Here is an 18,581-nt window from a genome sequence, read left to right on the forward strand (position 1 = left end):
TATTTTCTTAGCATGATTCACCAAGTGATATCCTATAGTCAGTTTTCTCTATTGGTTGATCCTAATTGGCCTTGTTTCTATTATGTGACTTCTCTAAGATGCCCTAACTTATGTAACTTTGCATGGCTTGTGTATTGGATCTAGAGTAGGGTAGGAAACCTTAGGTGAGTGACTCGCCATAAGTGTTGGGGCCCAAAAGTGGCTACCAAAGGATCCTATGCTTAGAGACCAGTGCCCTATATAGGCTGGCTCTATAAGTGAATTGGATAACAAGTGATAATTTAATAAAAATCTATGGGATGGTTTGGGATTTCACACATTAATAAATATTAAGATCGAGTATTGTTGGAGAACATGGAGAGGGGATAATCTGTACAGAATATGGTCCTTGACTCAAGTGAAGGATCCCAATATTACTAGTCCATACATATCCTTCTAGAGTACCCGGGGAAAGGACATTCTGTACGGCATGATGGTCCTTGGCTCAGGGGAATGATCCCAACATTATGGGATTGTATAATGACACTCACATAGATGCAGTTGAATCCATCACTCTGATTATGCCTCTCGTTGTCCATTTTCTTTGTGATTTCATTTTCAGGCTTTATGCTTCTATTTGGCCTTAGGATTTTCGGTATAAGACTTAGACTACCTTAAAGCCTAGGTGGATCACGGATTTGTCTCCTCGCTCAAGGGAGTGGTTTCTTATAGTTGGGTGACAAAATAAGAAGCTTTTCTGTGGCTTGCATTGGAGTTCTTTCTTGGAGATATGTTTGGATGATTCTTAAAGATCCTTAAGGATGTTCATGTTACTTGCATTAATATAAAAAATATAATATAATGAACCATAAAAAGGGGGATTTTAGATTGATACATTTTAAGGAAAGGGCATGTATAAGGGTTGGGTAAATAAGAAAGAAGTTGGTTCTTGAGAAGTAAATGTACGAAAGTTGTATCTCTTATATAAAATTCATCTTGGTAAATATGTATGATGATGATTACTTATGTTATATTGTTGTGCTTGATTATCTTCGTTATAAGATTAGATTAGTCAATTATGATGATGCTATGACATTTTTATTTTATACTTAAGAACTATGATGCATGGAATAAATTAAGTAGTAAATAATGAATGCTAATGGAACTGGAATAGGACTTCATCTATGATTAATAACTTATCAACTTTGACCTTTTTTTTTGGGTTCCCTTTGGAGGGGCATTACAGATAATGAATCTTCCTTGATCCTTGTTTAGGTTATATATATATATATATATATATATATATATATATATATATATATATATATATATATACACACACATATATGTATACATGTATACATATATGTATATGTATACATATATGTATATGTATATACATATATGTATATGTATACATATATGTATATGTATATACATATATGTATATGTATACATATATGTATATGTATATACATATATGTATATGTACATATATACATATGTATATGTACATATATACATATATATACATATATATATATATATATACATATATATGTATGTATATATATATGTATATATATGTATATAGATATGTATGTATATATATGTATATATGTATACATACATACATACATACATATATATATATATATATATGTATGTGTATATATATATATATATATATATATACATATATATATATATATACATATGTATATGTATGTATATATATATATATATGTATATATATATATGTATATGTATGTATATATATATATACATATATATATATATGTATATATGTATATATATATATATACATACATATACATATATGTATATACATATATATATATATACATACATATACATATATATATATGTATATATATGTATATATATATATGTATATGTATGTGTATATATATATATATGTATATGCATATATGTATATGTATGTATATATATATATGTATATGTATGTATATATATATACATATATGTATATGTATGTATATATATATATATATGTATATATATATATATATACTTTTTTCTTTTCTTTTCTAATATATATTCTTGTTGTAAGTGTGTAGTATTGGGGAAATGATCTAGTAATTCTACTTAATCTCCATGTTGATCCATTATTTTTCTAAGAAGATTGGTAGATTATAATTAATTTGTCCTTATAAATTTCTAGTTTGAGATTGTAAATTGATTGATTTGTAATAAATTTTATTGGCCTAGTATTATCAATGTCAAGTTCCATGTTTATTAGCAATTTAACATTTGCCAAATTTGTAAAGTACTCTTCTAAACCTACTAATTCTCCTATGCAATCTCATATCGTAGACATAATTTTATTGTGTAACAAGTCTATTTGTAAATTAGGGATGATTATTCTAATCTTATTTAATTTAGAAGGTTCAAAATTAGGTTGACAATCTATAAATTTTAGGTTAATTTCTTCAAAGAAATTTATTTTATGTATTAACTTTGTGTTCATTAGTGATATTGTTTTACAATCTATAAATAAACAATTTTTTGATAAGGTAGTAATACTTACCTAGTTCCTAAAGCCCCCCTTAAATGAACAAACAATATCATTCATGGGTAGTCCATTTCCACAACATTTTGCAAATAAGTCAATTCTTTTGTAGTAATCCCATAAACCTTTTGTGTAGATGTTATTTGTTATTGCTGCTATGAGAGTAGGAACTGCCATGAGACAAAATATCCATAACCCTTGAATACTTTTTAGCATGAGTATAAAAAGGTAGGACTTACCCTAATCTATATGATTTTTCCTTGTTCCGATTAATGATTCTTATTGGATTGGGAGGTTGAAAATGTTTGATCACTATAATATTTTGATTGGAGTTGGCCTCATGATTTGGATTTTTCTTTGAACGTAGGGCAATTCTATTGGATGCAATTGTGAATTGTGGTAATTTGGAAGTTAGAGGGATCACCCACATCCTTCGTTCTTGGCTACTTTTAATGTTAGTGGATACCTTAGTCATTTTAGACCTCACTTTTCTTCTCCTTGATACCATCTGCCAACCATTATTTGTTGAATCCTTTTGATTAAAGCTAGGGTTCCAATCCCAAACATTTTGAATTTGATAGACAAATGAAAATTTTGCCAAATGATTCTTCCTTTGATTTCATAACATAGAAGCTCTTGGAAGTCTAACCTCTTTCTTTGAATGCGATAACATATTCCTCAATGCGAGAAATCTATTGCCAAATCATGATTAATCTTGTTGATTATTATCTATAAAATCATTCTAATGTTTTGCTGAATGAACCTAAGCAATCCTTCTTTGATAATTCAATTTGTTCACCATTTTGCAGAACTAAATTCTTTTACCACAACTCTAGATTCAACATTCATAAATTTCTTTATTATGTTAATATAATAATTCTTACATTAAATTTTTAATAATCATGTTTTGTGAAATATAGAATATATAATAATATACATCTTCCCTCTTTCTAAATAGTAAAAAATAAAAATCAAATTAAATAATGAAAAATCAAAATATGATAAAACCAAATATTAAGTTGATCTATTAAGTTAATAGATAGCTACAAATTATGTATAATTATTTAAAGCTTGTTATTATTTACCTATATACATTTTGAACAATTAAATAATAACATTATAAAAATTATATATATGTTATTAAAAATTAAAAATATAATAAATGATTTATTTTTATTTATATATCATATAATGTATATATTCAAAAAAATTAAAAAAACACAATAAAATAATAAAAAAATATATTTGTATCTTATTTTTTATTTATATAGGGGAGACGATCTAGTAGTTGTTTAATCTAACTTCAGGTATCTAGAACTCCTGATCCATACACCGAAATTCGTCGATTTTTCGGTGAATTTCTATAGGTGAGTGTAGAGCTTGAAGCTAACATTTTGACTTTTCCACATTTACAAGTTCGTTGTAGAACTCGTAGAGTGTGAGGTGGTCTAAAAGTGCTATTTTAAAAACATTTGTCTAAAATCTATTATTTTTACCCTCAATAGCCCCCTTAGGAAAATTGTACTTTTGACACAAATAAACCAATCAGCAACCAAAAAAGATTAAAAAAAAGATTAACTACTAATACATGTGTAATCAAGAACTATTATCAATAACACTAGTGACTAGACTAGCTAACACTCATTGGGCTGGTACTAAGTAGTCTCCCCTATTGCAATTAAATTAATTTAAAAAAGACAAAAGTTAAAAAAGCTAAAGCACGTGCGGGCAAAATCACCTCGACAGAAAACGGCGAGCAACATTTTAAAAAAATGGAATGAATTTTTTTCGTCGAGGGGGCGAGAACAATTTTCAGTCGTGTATCATTAAAAAGCTAAAAAAGTTTTCAATCTCATTGATTCTGTTTGGCAACTAAATTTCTGGATAGCCTGAATTCTAACCAATGTTGGGTAGGCAGTACAATACTGTAACCTTATACAAATCAATTGTACAGAGGTATGCAAGGATTCCAATTGTCCTTGATCGAGTCCCATTTTCTTCTGCAGCATTACTAGACGTAGAAGAAGATAATGTCAGGCTTGGAGTGAAAGATGAATACCCAAAACCAGACCCGAAATTCGCAGAGATCTTAAGGGCCCTTCCCAGGTTGAAAACAAAGAAACATGCAGCCAAACAGCTCAGGAAAGCAGGAAGGATTCCCAGTATTGTTTTTGAATGCGAGAATGGGCAGCAAGGTGGGAACAAGAGGCTTATTTCTGTGGAGACTAAGCAGATTAGAAACCTGTTAAGGAAAATGGGCGAGAGTTTTTTTCTGTCAAGAGTATATGATATTGAGGTTCGTGCTGCGTCTGATTCCGAAGATGTCGTGGAGAAGGGAAGAGTCTTGCCTCGCCTGGTGCGTATTTATTTTTCGTTTTAAGCTTGAAGTGAAGCAGGTCTGTTTGTTTTTGTATTGTGTACATTTTTGTGCTTTGGCTTTATTTTGTTGGCAAGGTTTTGAAGGCATCCACAATTGTTTAGGAGACTCAAATGTCAAAAGAAGGGGGACATGCCCACATACAATGTAGATCACAAAAATCTGACAGGAGAACAGTAAGACATTAACAACACAAACATGAAAATTTGTTTTAGCTTATGTGCATGTATTTTTGTTTGTACTGGGCACATACAAGGATTTTACAAGAATGACAAATGTTGAGAACACCTACAATATTTTAGCGGCTGAAATGTCGTGGTATTTTGCATATCAAGTTTGGGCACGTTCGCTTTTCTTAGTGCTTTTATGCTTGTGAGATTCTTATAGTTTTGGCTAAACTTGATAGTGCCTATAAAACTAGTAGAAATTTGTTTAATAAATTAATTGTCCAGATTATGGTAGAGGTTTCAAGTTACTTTAAATCCTACATAATACTATATCCAATTTGATATTAGGCTTGTCCAGCTTTTTTCTCATATTTTTCCATGAGTATCTCCACTACTTTTCACAAGAGTTTTCTTATTAAGAATGGCTTGCAACGTTGGCTTTCATTTTAGAGAATTATGGTCCTGCATCGTATCACGCTTCTCTTCTTTCCATGCTTCTTAATTCTCTTCTCTACCTATAGGATTCATTATATTTCTGGTAAGGTAAACATATCTCTCCCACACGACCCTGTCGTGGGATGGACTTGCAAAACACTCAACAACTTCTACAATGGAAAGAAACCACTTTAATGCCAGTTGATCTATAAACTAAGATTAGTCTTTATAGTAATCATCAATTTACAGATTAAATTAGAAGGAAAAAAAGACTGCAATTATCCAAGCACAATTGCAACCAAAATTGCAATTAAATGGGAAAACAAACAATACCAATAGATTTGAACGTTTCTTACCCTGGAGAAACCCACAGATGGGAGGAAACTCTATCAGATGGAGGGGTGTCCGCTCATTTATCCACTCACTTAAATCCTCACCCTGATTCAGCTCTTATGGCCTCGTGTAGAACTCTCATAATCTCACTGTCCTACTACTTGCATAGCACAGTTGCTTGGAAAATTAGAAAATGCATACAGCTACTCCCAATCCCCTTTATGTGCCATCAAATGCATAAGAAAACTGCAATTCTAGTCTAGATGTCTTACCAGAGCCTTACAACAAAGAAGGCAACTTAGTAAATTGAACAGACAAAAGATACTGGAATGCCACAGCATGTTTGCGAAGGACAAATAGCTTTCCTGGCACAGGCATAACTGCTTCTTGTTCTTAGAATTAAACTGCTGGCTGCAAAACTAGTAGATCTGTCACAGAAGGCTGTATTTCTTAGGAAATTTCATTTTCAGTTCTGCCAAAGCTTGCTAGTATATGTTACATACCACCTTATCCTCTTTTTCTGTATCCAGACATCTACTTCAGATTGGAAGCCCCATTGAACAGCGGCCGCAAAGTGAAATCAATCCTTCTTTTGATAACTATTAATATGCTACAAATGCTACCATTGCCCTTTTAGGTCTGAGAAGGTCCATTGTGAATCCGTGTTGTAAGAATTATGCTGATTTGTCAGTTATATTGTACTGATGGGTTATGCACTATGCTACAAAACTTTTGGATGCTTACTTGATAGTTTCTTAAGGAGGCCTGATTAGGTTTGAGGAACTAGTGGATTGTCAAAAGGCAAAGCATTAAGTCTATGAACCATTTATGCTCTACTTGTGAATTCTGTCACAAGTATAGCTAGTCTTTAGTGACTTAGGTAATTGGTTTTCTTTGTGCATTTTGGTGGCCTTGCAATTTTAGAGTAATTTGTTGAGTTGTTGGGTCCATCTCCCATGACAAGAATTTGGGGTAGAGTACTCTATCTATTGGGAAACTCTTTTTTTCATGCCATGACCACACGAGCTAAGAAAGCTCTTTGACTGGGGCAAATGATGCTTGCATTAAGAATTGCCTAGGTAATTTGTTCAATTTTACTCAGTTGGGCATATAGGTAGTTATATGGCAGAAAGTTAAGGTGGATGTTTGCTTGGAATAATTGAATAAGAGGATCATACTATTGATCACATGTAAGATCCTTGTCCAAATTGATTAACCATCTTAAATTACATCTTCCTTAGAGATTCTAGCTACTCTCATCAGAAGGATGTCATGTATTGCTTATCACTAAGATCTGACATGTTGCTGGAGGTCATGTATCTTCAATTTGTATATTAGCTTTGAACTCTGAGAGCCAACCATCCACGAGCAGTTTAAAACATTCTTAGTTGTTGCATGGCAATGCTTGAGAACTGGTGTCCAAGCAGCATGTGCCTCTGGACTTTTTCTAATGGTTGGCCACTTTTATTCTGCTGTTCTCCCTCAATTCTCCTTTCTGGGAATGCTTTCAGCCTTGGTGTATTCTGTCATACAATTGTTTTATATTGTTGTATATTGCTGTCAACATTCAGGGCGAGTGTAAGGTTTGGCTAGGATTTTTAGTTTAGTGAATGAAAGCTGGGACTGCAGGGGTATAACAGGTTGCAGTTGTCATTTCAGTTACCTCCACAAGATGGATCAGAATAAATATAACTTTAATAGGAGTATGGTCTGTACTTGAAAATCAGGGGTGAATGGGAAGCTACTGGTGACCTATATGCTATTGTCTAAGAGATAGGTATCTGATGAAAGACATCTTAAGCGTCACTAAATTGGCAATCACATGTTTCTGAACACATCGACTCTTGTGAGTGCCAAAGGCAAATGCTCATAAAGATTGTGACCCCAGCTGTTTCAGACAGTAATATGGCGATACAACTGAAGGGTTGCTGAAAACTGCAAGAATATTGCTATAAACAATATTTTACAGGTGGGAAAAAGTGTAGACTTCTACCTCTAAGAGTTCAATTGCCATAAGCTGTCATTGACCCTGACAGCTATACTGACACCAAATAGCAGCCAAGATTGCTGCTCTTTTACCACTTGAAAAACTATTTTCTATATCCACTGAGCAGAAACAGTTCAAAAGCCGGATCAGACTTATGCAGTTGTTAACAAGAGATAATATAGCAGCAGATATAATAAAGATACCTAATGAAGGAATCTGAACATAAGATTTTGAAACAGCACAAGATTTAGATAGCTTCGAAGAACTTGTTATCAACTAAATTTCAGATTACCAGTTGGGTCTGCTCAGTCATATTGTCATGACTAGAAGGAGAGAGCTAATGAAAAAGTTCAATCACACATATAGACAACTTATTCGGGAAGAAAAAGAATTTCATCCATTCAACTTTCTGGTCACACAAATATTTGGAAAATACTGCTTGCAGTGACTTCACACCATCTAAGCTTCCATTGATATATTAAATGCAACCTATGTCCAGCATTCAAGAAGAGAGACAAGGAAAAAGTTTATCCACACCCAAAGATAGCTGACTAGGGCAGAGAAATTATTGACTCAAATAAACTTTCTGATCATACAAAAACTTAGAATTTGCTACTTGCAGGGACTTCAGACCATCTAAGGGGTTACATCAATACACTAAACGTAATATTCCTTAATAAAGATTGTGAAGTGCTACTAAAACTATTAAACTAATAGCTCCTCAAAGGAGTGAAGCTTTGATCAAGAGATTCTAACAGTTACCTACCCTGAAACGATAACCATCTAAGAGATTTTATTCTCACAGAATATGAACTAAATGCAAACGAAAATTTGAGGTCTTTGATGGCCAATGCAAAACACATTTTAACTTCCATTACTAAGCAATTTATCTTACTGAGAGGATCACAAGGGAACAACACACACCAGTAAAAATAGGGTATTCCTATCAGAAAGAATAAGCTTGGGAAACAGTAAATTGCACTAGCATAAGTTATTATTACTATCAAAGAACAACAGATATAGCTGTTAAGTAACTTGGATTGGTTTGCGCAAATTTAATTACAGTGCCATTGTTATAGGTGTGTTCCAAATGCAGATCCCAATCTCTTATAAATAGGAGAGTAGGAGACATGTCTCATGAAGAGACGTGTCTCTATGATTAATCATTACTAGTAATTATATATTAACAATATAAATCACAATATGACATATATATATATATATATATATGTAGTATAATTATAATATTATATATATATGATTTATTATATCAACATTGTATCTTATGATTAAATCAATCTGACTGTAGCTATAATCTTAACAATAGCAAAGGCAAACCAGTCTCAATTCACTGAAAGAGAGATGAAGGAAATATATACTGTCCATGACAGCTGTGTAGTAGTCAAGCATAAACATCTGCATCTCAGAATAATAATCTCTTAAAGCAAACATGCTAGGCACCTTTGACGAAGGTACAGAAAGAAAGGAGATAAACTGTTTGAGTCGGTATACAGGCAGTGGTATCTTCAGTGGATTTCATTGAATTTAGAAGATTGCTCATGCTCTTCACCATATCACTCCAAATCTTGTTTATCGAGTTCTGCCCTTGAGCCGATATTTTCATCTGCATATTTTAACTTCTCTGTCTGGCTCACATGGCTCTTTTAAGTATTAGGATTTTAGCCACTTGGAGAAAAGGTGCAGATTTTGCTCATTTTAGCTTACATTTGGGTTGGGTTAGGCTATTAACCTCTTGAGAGAAGTTTCAGATTTTGCCCATTTTATCTTACATTTGACTTGAGTTTCCATGTAACTCTGCTGATACACACACATACATACATTGATATGTGCATACATACATTCATATGTTCATTCATACGTGCATACATACATACATACATTAATGGCTTGGGTTTCCATATAACTCTGCTATTACACACACACACACGTTTATACATACACACATATACCTACCTACCTACCGAGATAAATACATATACATATATGTATGTATGTATGTAGTAGTTTTTGTGTAATGCATGATACATTTCATTAAAAAGAAATAAAGGTCACAGTTGATGCAAGGAAAGAGATAAACTGCTTGAGTTCCTACACAGGCAGTGCTGTCTTTTTGTGTAATACATGATACATTTCATTAAAAAGAAATAAAGGTCACAGTTGATGCAAGGAAAGAGATAAACTACTTGAGTTCCTACACAGGCAGTGCTGTCTTCTGTGGATTTAATGGCATTTAGAAGATTCCTTGTGCTCTTTTACATATAATTCCTAATTATGTTTACTCAGCTTTGCTGTCGAGTCCGCCTTTTCATCTGTAGATTTTAACATAATCTCTTTATCTGGCTTACATATGTCTTTTTATCACTAGACTTGCATTCTCTTGGGCAAAAGTTTCAGATTCCACCCTGTTGATGCGAGTTTTGTGTCACTACATAACATATTAGTAATTGGATGCTTGATACAGAATATCAAATACACAATTCCTCTCTTGAAAAGTTATCTCTCATGGGACATGAGTATAACTCCAATGTTCCTTACACCGTTGGATACTCGCTCAGTTTTATCAATGTGATTTGCTGGTAATCACATAGGCGGCCTTACGTTTTCTTGTTTGAGAAAAATTTGGATCTTGGTGAGAAAATGGAGATGGTGGTTCGGTGTGAATGCTAGATGATGTTGATGGCGCGATGATGGCAATGTAGGGTGAATGGCGATAGAAGGTGAGAATGCCGATGTTTTGGTTGACTTCTCTAACTAACCTCTTCTAAGCATGAAATTTGGCTGCTCAACTACTCCTACTCCTAAGAATGGAAGGTTAGCAGATGGACGGGGATCGAATCTAATGAAGGCTAACCAGCGGCCCTACCTCCATAGATGCAACGCTTCAAAGGAAAGTAAACTAGATCACCACACAAAGCCTCCCAACCAGCCGCTAGGATGCTAGTGGCCTAGTGTTGACCCCTATCAAACATCTACCAAAGCTACCATGCAACAATCCATTTTATTTTACTCTTACTCTAACAACTTGAAATGAAATTGCTTCAACTTGAAAAGAAAATTTAACTATGTGGAAGTAGAAAACATGCAATAACACCCAATGTTCTTAGTCAACATGCAATGAAAAAGAGAGCACTTTGGTATTATTTTCGCAACAATTTCTCCAACCCCCCCCTTTTACAAATGAGAGCCAATGGCCTTATATAGAGGTCCAAAATACAATGGACGGTAGAGATCAAAACAAGATCGACGATCCAGATTGGATCCAAAAACCCTAATTAGGGTTGCCACCCCATCGGCCAATGAGAAGATGCCACCTCATCAATGGACCAATGAAAAAAGTGCAAAAGTGGCAACCAATGAGAAGGCACCAAAATGGTGGCCAATCAGAAACAAACACTTGTCCTATTCTAGAAGAAAGAGAAAGTTGCCACTTGGGCTTACATAAGATGATCTTCTAATATAATTCTTCCTTTTTCTTTTGTTCTTTTAGCTAAGGCAATGAACTTAGCTAGCCTTTCGTTAACTTCTTCCATAGGAGGACAAGGTGTGTGCTTCGCTCGGAGTTCTGCTGACTTTGCCACGCTGTTTGCTGCTTGTAGTATCCTTTCGTGATCCTTCTCATATTCCTTTGCAAACCCAATAAAAGCATTGAGTGAGGAAAGGGTGTTCAGATGTTTCCTTTTGACGGTAGCCTTTCCTAACTCATCCAATCTCGATCCAAATCCTGTCTCACCGACATCCTCCTCTCAGAGCTCACCTCCACTGCGGCCCCTTTATCACTCGAATTGACCTCTTGGCTTCTAGCCTTAGTTATACTCTCCCTTGACGGCGCTGCCCGTTGTCTCTTGGCTAGAGGTTCCGAACGTTCTTGGCTTTTCTCTACCTCCAAAGCCCTCTTCTTGCTATTTCTAATTGCCTTCGATTGCCGGCCACTTCCTTCACCCTTCTGTCCGATTGATTCTACTAGACCTTCCTTCGGTTTCATCATCTCATAAGTAAGGAGAACCTTTTGTCTTTGTAGCTTTCTCAACTTGGCATTATACCACGACTCCGTATGCAAATCTACTGTCCTTGTGACTGCCTCCAAGGAAGGATCCTGATGATCGTCCCAATCCACTGGATTCAACTCTGTTCCAACTACTGTCTCATAGTCTTCTCTCAACACACTACGATCATCCTCCAATTGATCGGGAATATCAAGGCCTCTCCATCTGATATCTCTCATCATGTTCACCGACAATCTCGAGAAAGCTAGCTTTCTCACGTGAAAATCATCCTTTGCATTGGCCCAAAAGTCCTCTATAGTGGGAACATGCTTAAATTCGCTTCCATGAGATGCCTTGATAAGACCAACAGGGTCGAATCCTTGCCTTGCTCTGTACCATCCTAGATGATACCACTCCAATTCCTTTTCCGCAGCCTCAAAGGTGGCCCGATTTGGGCAACTATCATTGCCAATTATAATTGAGAAGGAAACGCCTGTTTTCCCCTCATTCCTCATTACTCTATCATAGTGCTCAAGCTGCCTAGCCAATTCCATCAAAACTACCTTGTCGGGCGGGTATCTTGGAAGCCTCTTGGGACAAACTGTACTTCCTGCCACTCTAATGTATGTGAATTGCGGGAATTGGATGAACCAACTCCCAAACTTCTTAATCCTTGCTTCTGCTTCCAATGAAAGTCTCTTAGCAGGCGCCCCTTGTAATACCCTTACTGTCTTCATGGCGAATGCATCGCAAAACATCTTGTAATCCTTGTTATTGTGCAAATGAAGCTGCGGATAGCATTCGTGCACCAAATATTGCCCCAGCCCATTACCAATCTCTCCTAAGGCCCTAAGTCCCGGACTCTCATACAATCTAGCAATTAAGTAAAACAGATAGGATCCCATGTAGAATTGCCTTTGGTTTTGAACTGTTCTAAGTTGCAACTCTAAATTTTCACTTATGATCCTAGCCCAATCAAATTTTCCTTTTCCCTTTTCAATTTCATCAATGAAGAAGTGCATCCAGTTTTCGAATTGCATAGCTTGAGCTAGGCCCATGATCCGGCTGAGAAGAACAATGAGATCGCCATATTCCGGCTTGAAATCTGCCACTGTAAGCCTTGTTGATTTGTTAACTCCTTTCCTTCCTTCGTGTATCCAATTCCGCTTTAGATGTGAGAAGTAGGCCTCTTGGTTACCTTGAAATGATTTGGCCGCCTGATCCACCATTACAACTGTCATGCCCTTGCTCTGAGGAATATTAAATGTCTCTTCAATTGCTCGTTCGCCAATGTTGGCCAACACTCTCTTCCCTTCGCCAAAAATGATGGATTTACTGTCTAGATCAAATTTGGATGCACACTCCATAATCAATTCCGGACAAGGCAAAGTAGGAGGAAAAGCTGCTGCATGTACAATTCCGCTCTTGTATATCCTCTTTGCCAAGGGGGATTGTCTTTCCTTTAGTTTGTCCCTCATCCGTATCATGTCCACTGTAGCGATATTAGTATCGGTTATTTTCTTCATTTTCGAGGAGGAGGAAGTTTTGGGCGTCATATCCTCTTTGTCTTTCTTAGCGTTTGGCCGCTTGGGATTCTTACTTGCACTATCATCCTCCATGCTCGTCGCCCTATTACGGGATGGTAGAGTGGTGGACCAAAAGGCAAGAAGAACCAAGTAGTGCAATTCTTAGAAAAGAGCGAAAGAATGGATGTCAGCTTAAGCACTCCTTGCAACTCTAGATGATGACTTTCACCTTAACTAATAATCTTACAGCAACTTTTCGGAACCCGGGATATGACATCAAAGAATTACAAATCCCTTTGCAAATTAGAAAACAAAGCCTCTAAGCTTATCCAACACTTGCCTTCTATGCAAAAATCAAACTTTCATATGTATCTCTTCTCCCAACAAAATTGCCCAAATCTGATATAAAAAATTGTAGCCCCTCTAGAAAATCAGAATTTTGTCTTCCACAAATTTCGACCCCCACAAAATTCGGCTCCCACAAAATTCGGCTAAGCATGAAAAAAAATCTGCCCTTCCACAAAATTCGCCCAAGCAAAGGAGCAAAATCTGTAAAATCTGCCACCTAGGGCACAAATCACAGCCCACAAAGTGGAACAAAAACCCCCAAAAACGCAAAAAATCTGGCCCTTAGACAAATCGCCCAACAATGGCAATGGAGAAATTGCCCAAAAATCACCAAAAAACTGCCTTCCACCAATTTCGCCCAAGTCTGGAAATCTGCCCTTGCTTCAAATTCGCCCAAGCATGAGGAGCAAATGAATTGATGAAAATGAAATGGGAGGGGACTCCCTTTATAGCAGCTTTCACCTTCCTCCCAGGCTGGCCGACTTGGTCCTATAGAGGAAAAAAAACCAAAATTAAAGCTAAGTTAGTGGCCCACTTTAAATACTTTGCCAAAATTTTAATTTTCTAAAATGAAAACTGCACTTTTAATTTACTAATTAACCACAAATTGCAAAACGAAATTGAATGGTGCCTTGGGGATGCTAAAAATTTCTATTTAATGAGGGTTTGCTAATTAATACATCCTTGAAGTTGAATTTTGGCTAACCAAAAGCCATTTCTTAATATTAATTTACCAATTTCATTAAATACCAAAAGCTTTCAAGGCAAATTTAATCTATTTAAGCCAATTTTTGCAATTTTCCTCTAAATCGATTTTGCTAAATAATTAAAATTTTATGACAAAAAATAAAATTGCCTCTAGAGTAAAAATCGATTTTGCAATTTAACTTCATCTTACAAAATTAAATTCTATTTCACCAAAAAAAAAAAAAAAAGATTTTCCAAGAACCTAAGTCTAACGAAAAATTTCCTTATTTGAAAATCATTCAAATTTACAATTAAATCCAAATTTTCAAAAGAAATCGTCTAAGTACAAAATTCACAATCTTATCCTGCCAAGTTGAAATCAATTTTGAACTTATTCGGCCTAAGGATAGAACTGATAGCTCTGGAAAATCAAGTTGAAACCGGGTGAAAAATACATCTAACCTTCTCCACTGGCCCTAAAGGCGATTAAAAAGGGGGTCCCCAAGATTTTGGGGCGATGTGTGAAAACCTCACAACACACCCATTTTAGCTTATGTTGGGTATGGGTTTCCATGTTACTTTGCTGATTAGTAAATGCATTTTTTTGGTGTAATTCACTCTCTCTTTCTTATAGAGGAATCTGCAAGCAATTACAGATTATGTAAAACATGTAAAACTTGAAAAAAATCTGTTCAAACATTTAGCATCTATGTTTCATCTTTGTTTTTATCGAGTGTAGCTAATAAACACATACATTATGATTGTGCAGGTTCACATTAATAGAGCAACTGATGAGATTGTTAATGTCACGTTTATTAGAGCCCCTTCAGATGCTATGCTCAAGGTTGACATACCTCTTCTGTATAGAGGAGAGGATGCGTGCACAGGAATTAGAAAAGGTAATAACATAGTACTTGATGATGCCAGTATATTCCTTGATAATGTCAATTTAATTTTTGTTATGATTTCTAAAGCTTCATGCAGGGACAACCAACTCGTGGAGGATGCTAGATATCAAAGCAAAACAAACAAAAAATGGCAAGAAAAGTAATGAAGAAAATAAGCAGTGTATTTACTTCAAAGTTCAAATTGCCACTTGGTCAGACATAGCAAAACAAACACAATAAGACTTCCCTTTGTAATAGACTACTTTAGGCACATACTGTATAAATAATAATAGTATAAAACAGACTGCTTTATTTTGAGGTTTCATTTTTGGTGGAGCAGGAATGGTGTTGCTTGTTTAGTACAGTCAGAGGTGTTAAACATTTAGTGTGTATATATTTTTCAATCTCACAGTTAAGGCAAGACTCAATCTTCCTACATATATGATGGTGGTGTCCCCCTAACCAAGGGACACCACCTTTCATATAATTATAAATATAATAATAGTTATATAATTTAATATTATTTAATTGTGATATCCCTGTCAAAACAAGATTTAATAAGAAATACAAATTAAATCATACAATTGAAATATAAAATAATAATTAGCGAATAAGAATAATATAATTATAATAGAATATATTAATCATATTATAACATCATATAATATGTTACATTATAATAATAATATTTAAATATAAAGATAAATAATATAATCAATAATTTTAGTTACCGATTCGTGAAATGAATCCGATTCGGACACGTGAATCGGATCTGTGGATTCGTGATTTTTTTTCCCAATTATGATTCGTGTATATATACACACACACACACATTATATATACTAAAAAATGAGAGAAATATACATAATTCTAAAACTAAATCATTTCAAAGTATGAATCTACGATTCTAAATCATTTCATAGTATGAATCTATGATTCTAAATCATTTCACAATATGAATCTATGGATCAAATCCATAATGATTATAAGAAAATAATCGAAAATTGAAAAAAAAAAACTCAGAATTTTTTTTTTCAAAAAATTCAGACGAATCCAGCCATAGATCCGGATCGGATCTGAATCTAAGTCTAGCCTCTACGGCACGAATATGGTAACTAAGTCATAATAGAATGATAATCCAATATAATAATAAAGAAATAGTAAAATAATAGCATAATATAATCCCCTATTCAATATTAAAATAATGATATAACAATATTTAATGATATATTATTAATATATTATAATATTAACATAATAAGGGTGAATAATATAATATTAATAATATATTTTTAAATTACTAAACATAAAGTAATCTATAATATATTATTAAAATAGGAATATAATATTTGTTTTTTTTCAGGATTGCTGCTAATGTACTAAGCACTACCTATTTGGTATGTGTTTTCCAAATGCAACAACCTATTGCATTTGTAATGAGCATAAGCCATGAAGAGACATCCATGAGACATGTCTATTCATTAATTAGATAATTAATATAATAACAAATTTAATTGTAAGTAACAAGAATCGGAATTGGCAAATTAAAAAAAACCTTTTAAATTTAGAGATTTTAACAATTTAAAACTTATTTCATGCACCCTTTAAATAGAAGGTAAAACTTAACTTGCATAAACATGGAAAATAAATGATAAATCCATCACATACGTAACTATGTTACATGTAAAATGTAAATTGTAGGCTAGTTGAAGTAAATAGAAATCATGTGATCATAATGATTCAAATCATAGAATGTATGTAAGATGAAGATCCATAAGACATCAAATCATGTATGTAAGATGAAGATCCATAAGATCCCAATTCAATTTATGGCCTCCCCAAATGGACTTCTGATCTCTTTGGTGCTCTTCCTTCTTGCTGGTTGGAAGCCTATGGTTTTTCTTTTTTCTTCTTCTCTCTCACTTTTCCTTTTTTCTACTCATGCTTAACAATTAGATGACCTTTCAGGGTTAAAACAAAGAGGAAAGGCCAAAAAGAAAACCAAAAAAATGTGTTTTATTAAAAAATTAAGTCCATTTTATGGCCTGCCACATGGTCGATTCATGGAGCCAATTCAGGCGATTTTTCCATGAATCACATGAATTGGCGATTTGTGGCGAAAAATTGCTTGAGCCGATATAATAATAAACTTATGTCCCAAATATAATGAACACACGTTGTAAATTATATCTCATATATAATTATAGATATTCATAGGTTTATTCGACTGAAGCTACCAAACATCAACACTCCCTCTTAGCTAGGGAGGATAAACACAAGACAAATATTACACCATTGATTTAATTAGAAATGACAAATTTTAAGGATAACGTCGATCAGAAGGTATCCGCCATTTTGATATCACATTTGATATCATGAGTATTGGTTTATTAGAATATCAACACATGATATTCACCAAATACCTATTATAAATCTATACAAATAACTCATACATCGTCAAGTGGATGACATCTAACACTTAGTTGTTGATTTACAAGATATAATCCATCATGATTTGTTTCAACATTTACATAAAATGTATATCATGACTTAAGTTATTGTAAGATCGTCACCTTCCAATAATTTTCGCAAATACAAGTGATGATCATTTGGAAGTCACCAGTTTCTCATGATGTACACAAGGGATAGGCCCATTAAATCATGTAGTCACAGGCATGATACCAAAAGTTTACATGAAGTCAAAATTTTTTATGATTTTGATATGATCAAGATCTTCAAATATCAATTAAAACATATCCTTTATTAGCTCCTTCAGACGGATGTGGCAGACTCCCTCTGAACCTCACATTAATCCCTTTTCTTGCAATAACATTCTCAGATAAAAAGATCAAGGCACGTAGCTCTTATAGTATATATTGGAAATAGAAATAAGAGAGATTACAATAATACTCAAGAATAAAGATCATTCCAATACAATATAGATAAATATGTAATTAAAATATATACTTTGAATATATATAGTATGTGCACACTCCATCTGCTATGTATATATCTTTAACCATGTTTTCACATATTATTGCTTTATTAATATTACATATAATAATCTAGGGTGGCAAGTTTCCCCCAATTAATATTGGCTTATATTCATTATGGAATGGACAAATTTATACTTACCTTCTTTAATCCCTATGCACACGATTCATAGAGGGTTGTACTTTACTAGCACCTCCACCGCCTAATCCACGTAGGCATCCCTTTAAATATAATTTTTCTTTCTTTTCGTATATTTTGGATAATAGAGTCCCTTTCACTTGTTTTTCTCAAAACTCCTGCTCG

The 18,581-nt window shown here is 34.0% G+C and overlaps 1 protein-coding gene across 1 annotated transcript in view; it reads left to right on the forward strand.

The window, feature by feature from the left end:
* The first annotated feature begins 4,253 nt into the window (after positions 1-4,253).
* Positions 4,254-18,581, forward strand: part of LOC149565026 (uncharacterized) — a 43,861-nt gene continuing 29,533 nt past the window's right edge. The window contains exons 1-2 of the mRNA XM_089818571.1: positions 4,254-4,889; positions 15,167-15,296. Of these exons, the coding sequence (XP_089674697.1) occupies positions 4,437-4,889; positions 15,167-15,296 (583 nt within the window). The 5' untranslated portion in view covers positions 4,254-4,436. The remainder of the gene's footprint in view (positions 4,890-15,166; positions 15,297-18,581) is intronic.

The sequence above is a fragment of the Cupressus sempervirens genome, chromosome 3 (assembly GCF_028749045.1).
Source record: "Cupressus sempervirens isolate cs-2001-9-10 chromosome 3, ASM2874904v1, whole genome shotgun sequence".
NCBI lineage: Eukaryota > Viridiplantae > Streptophyta > Pinopsida > Cupressales > Cupressaceae > Cupressus > Cupressus sempervirens.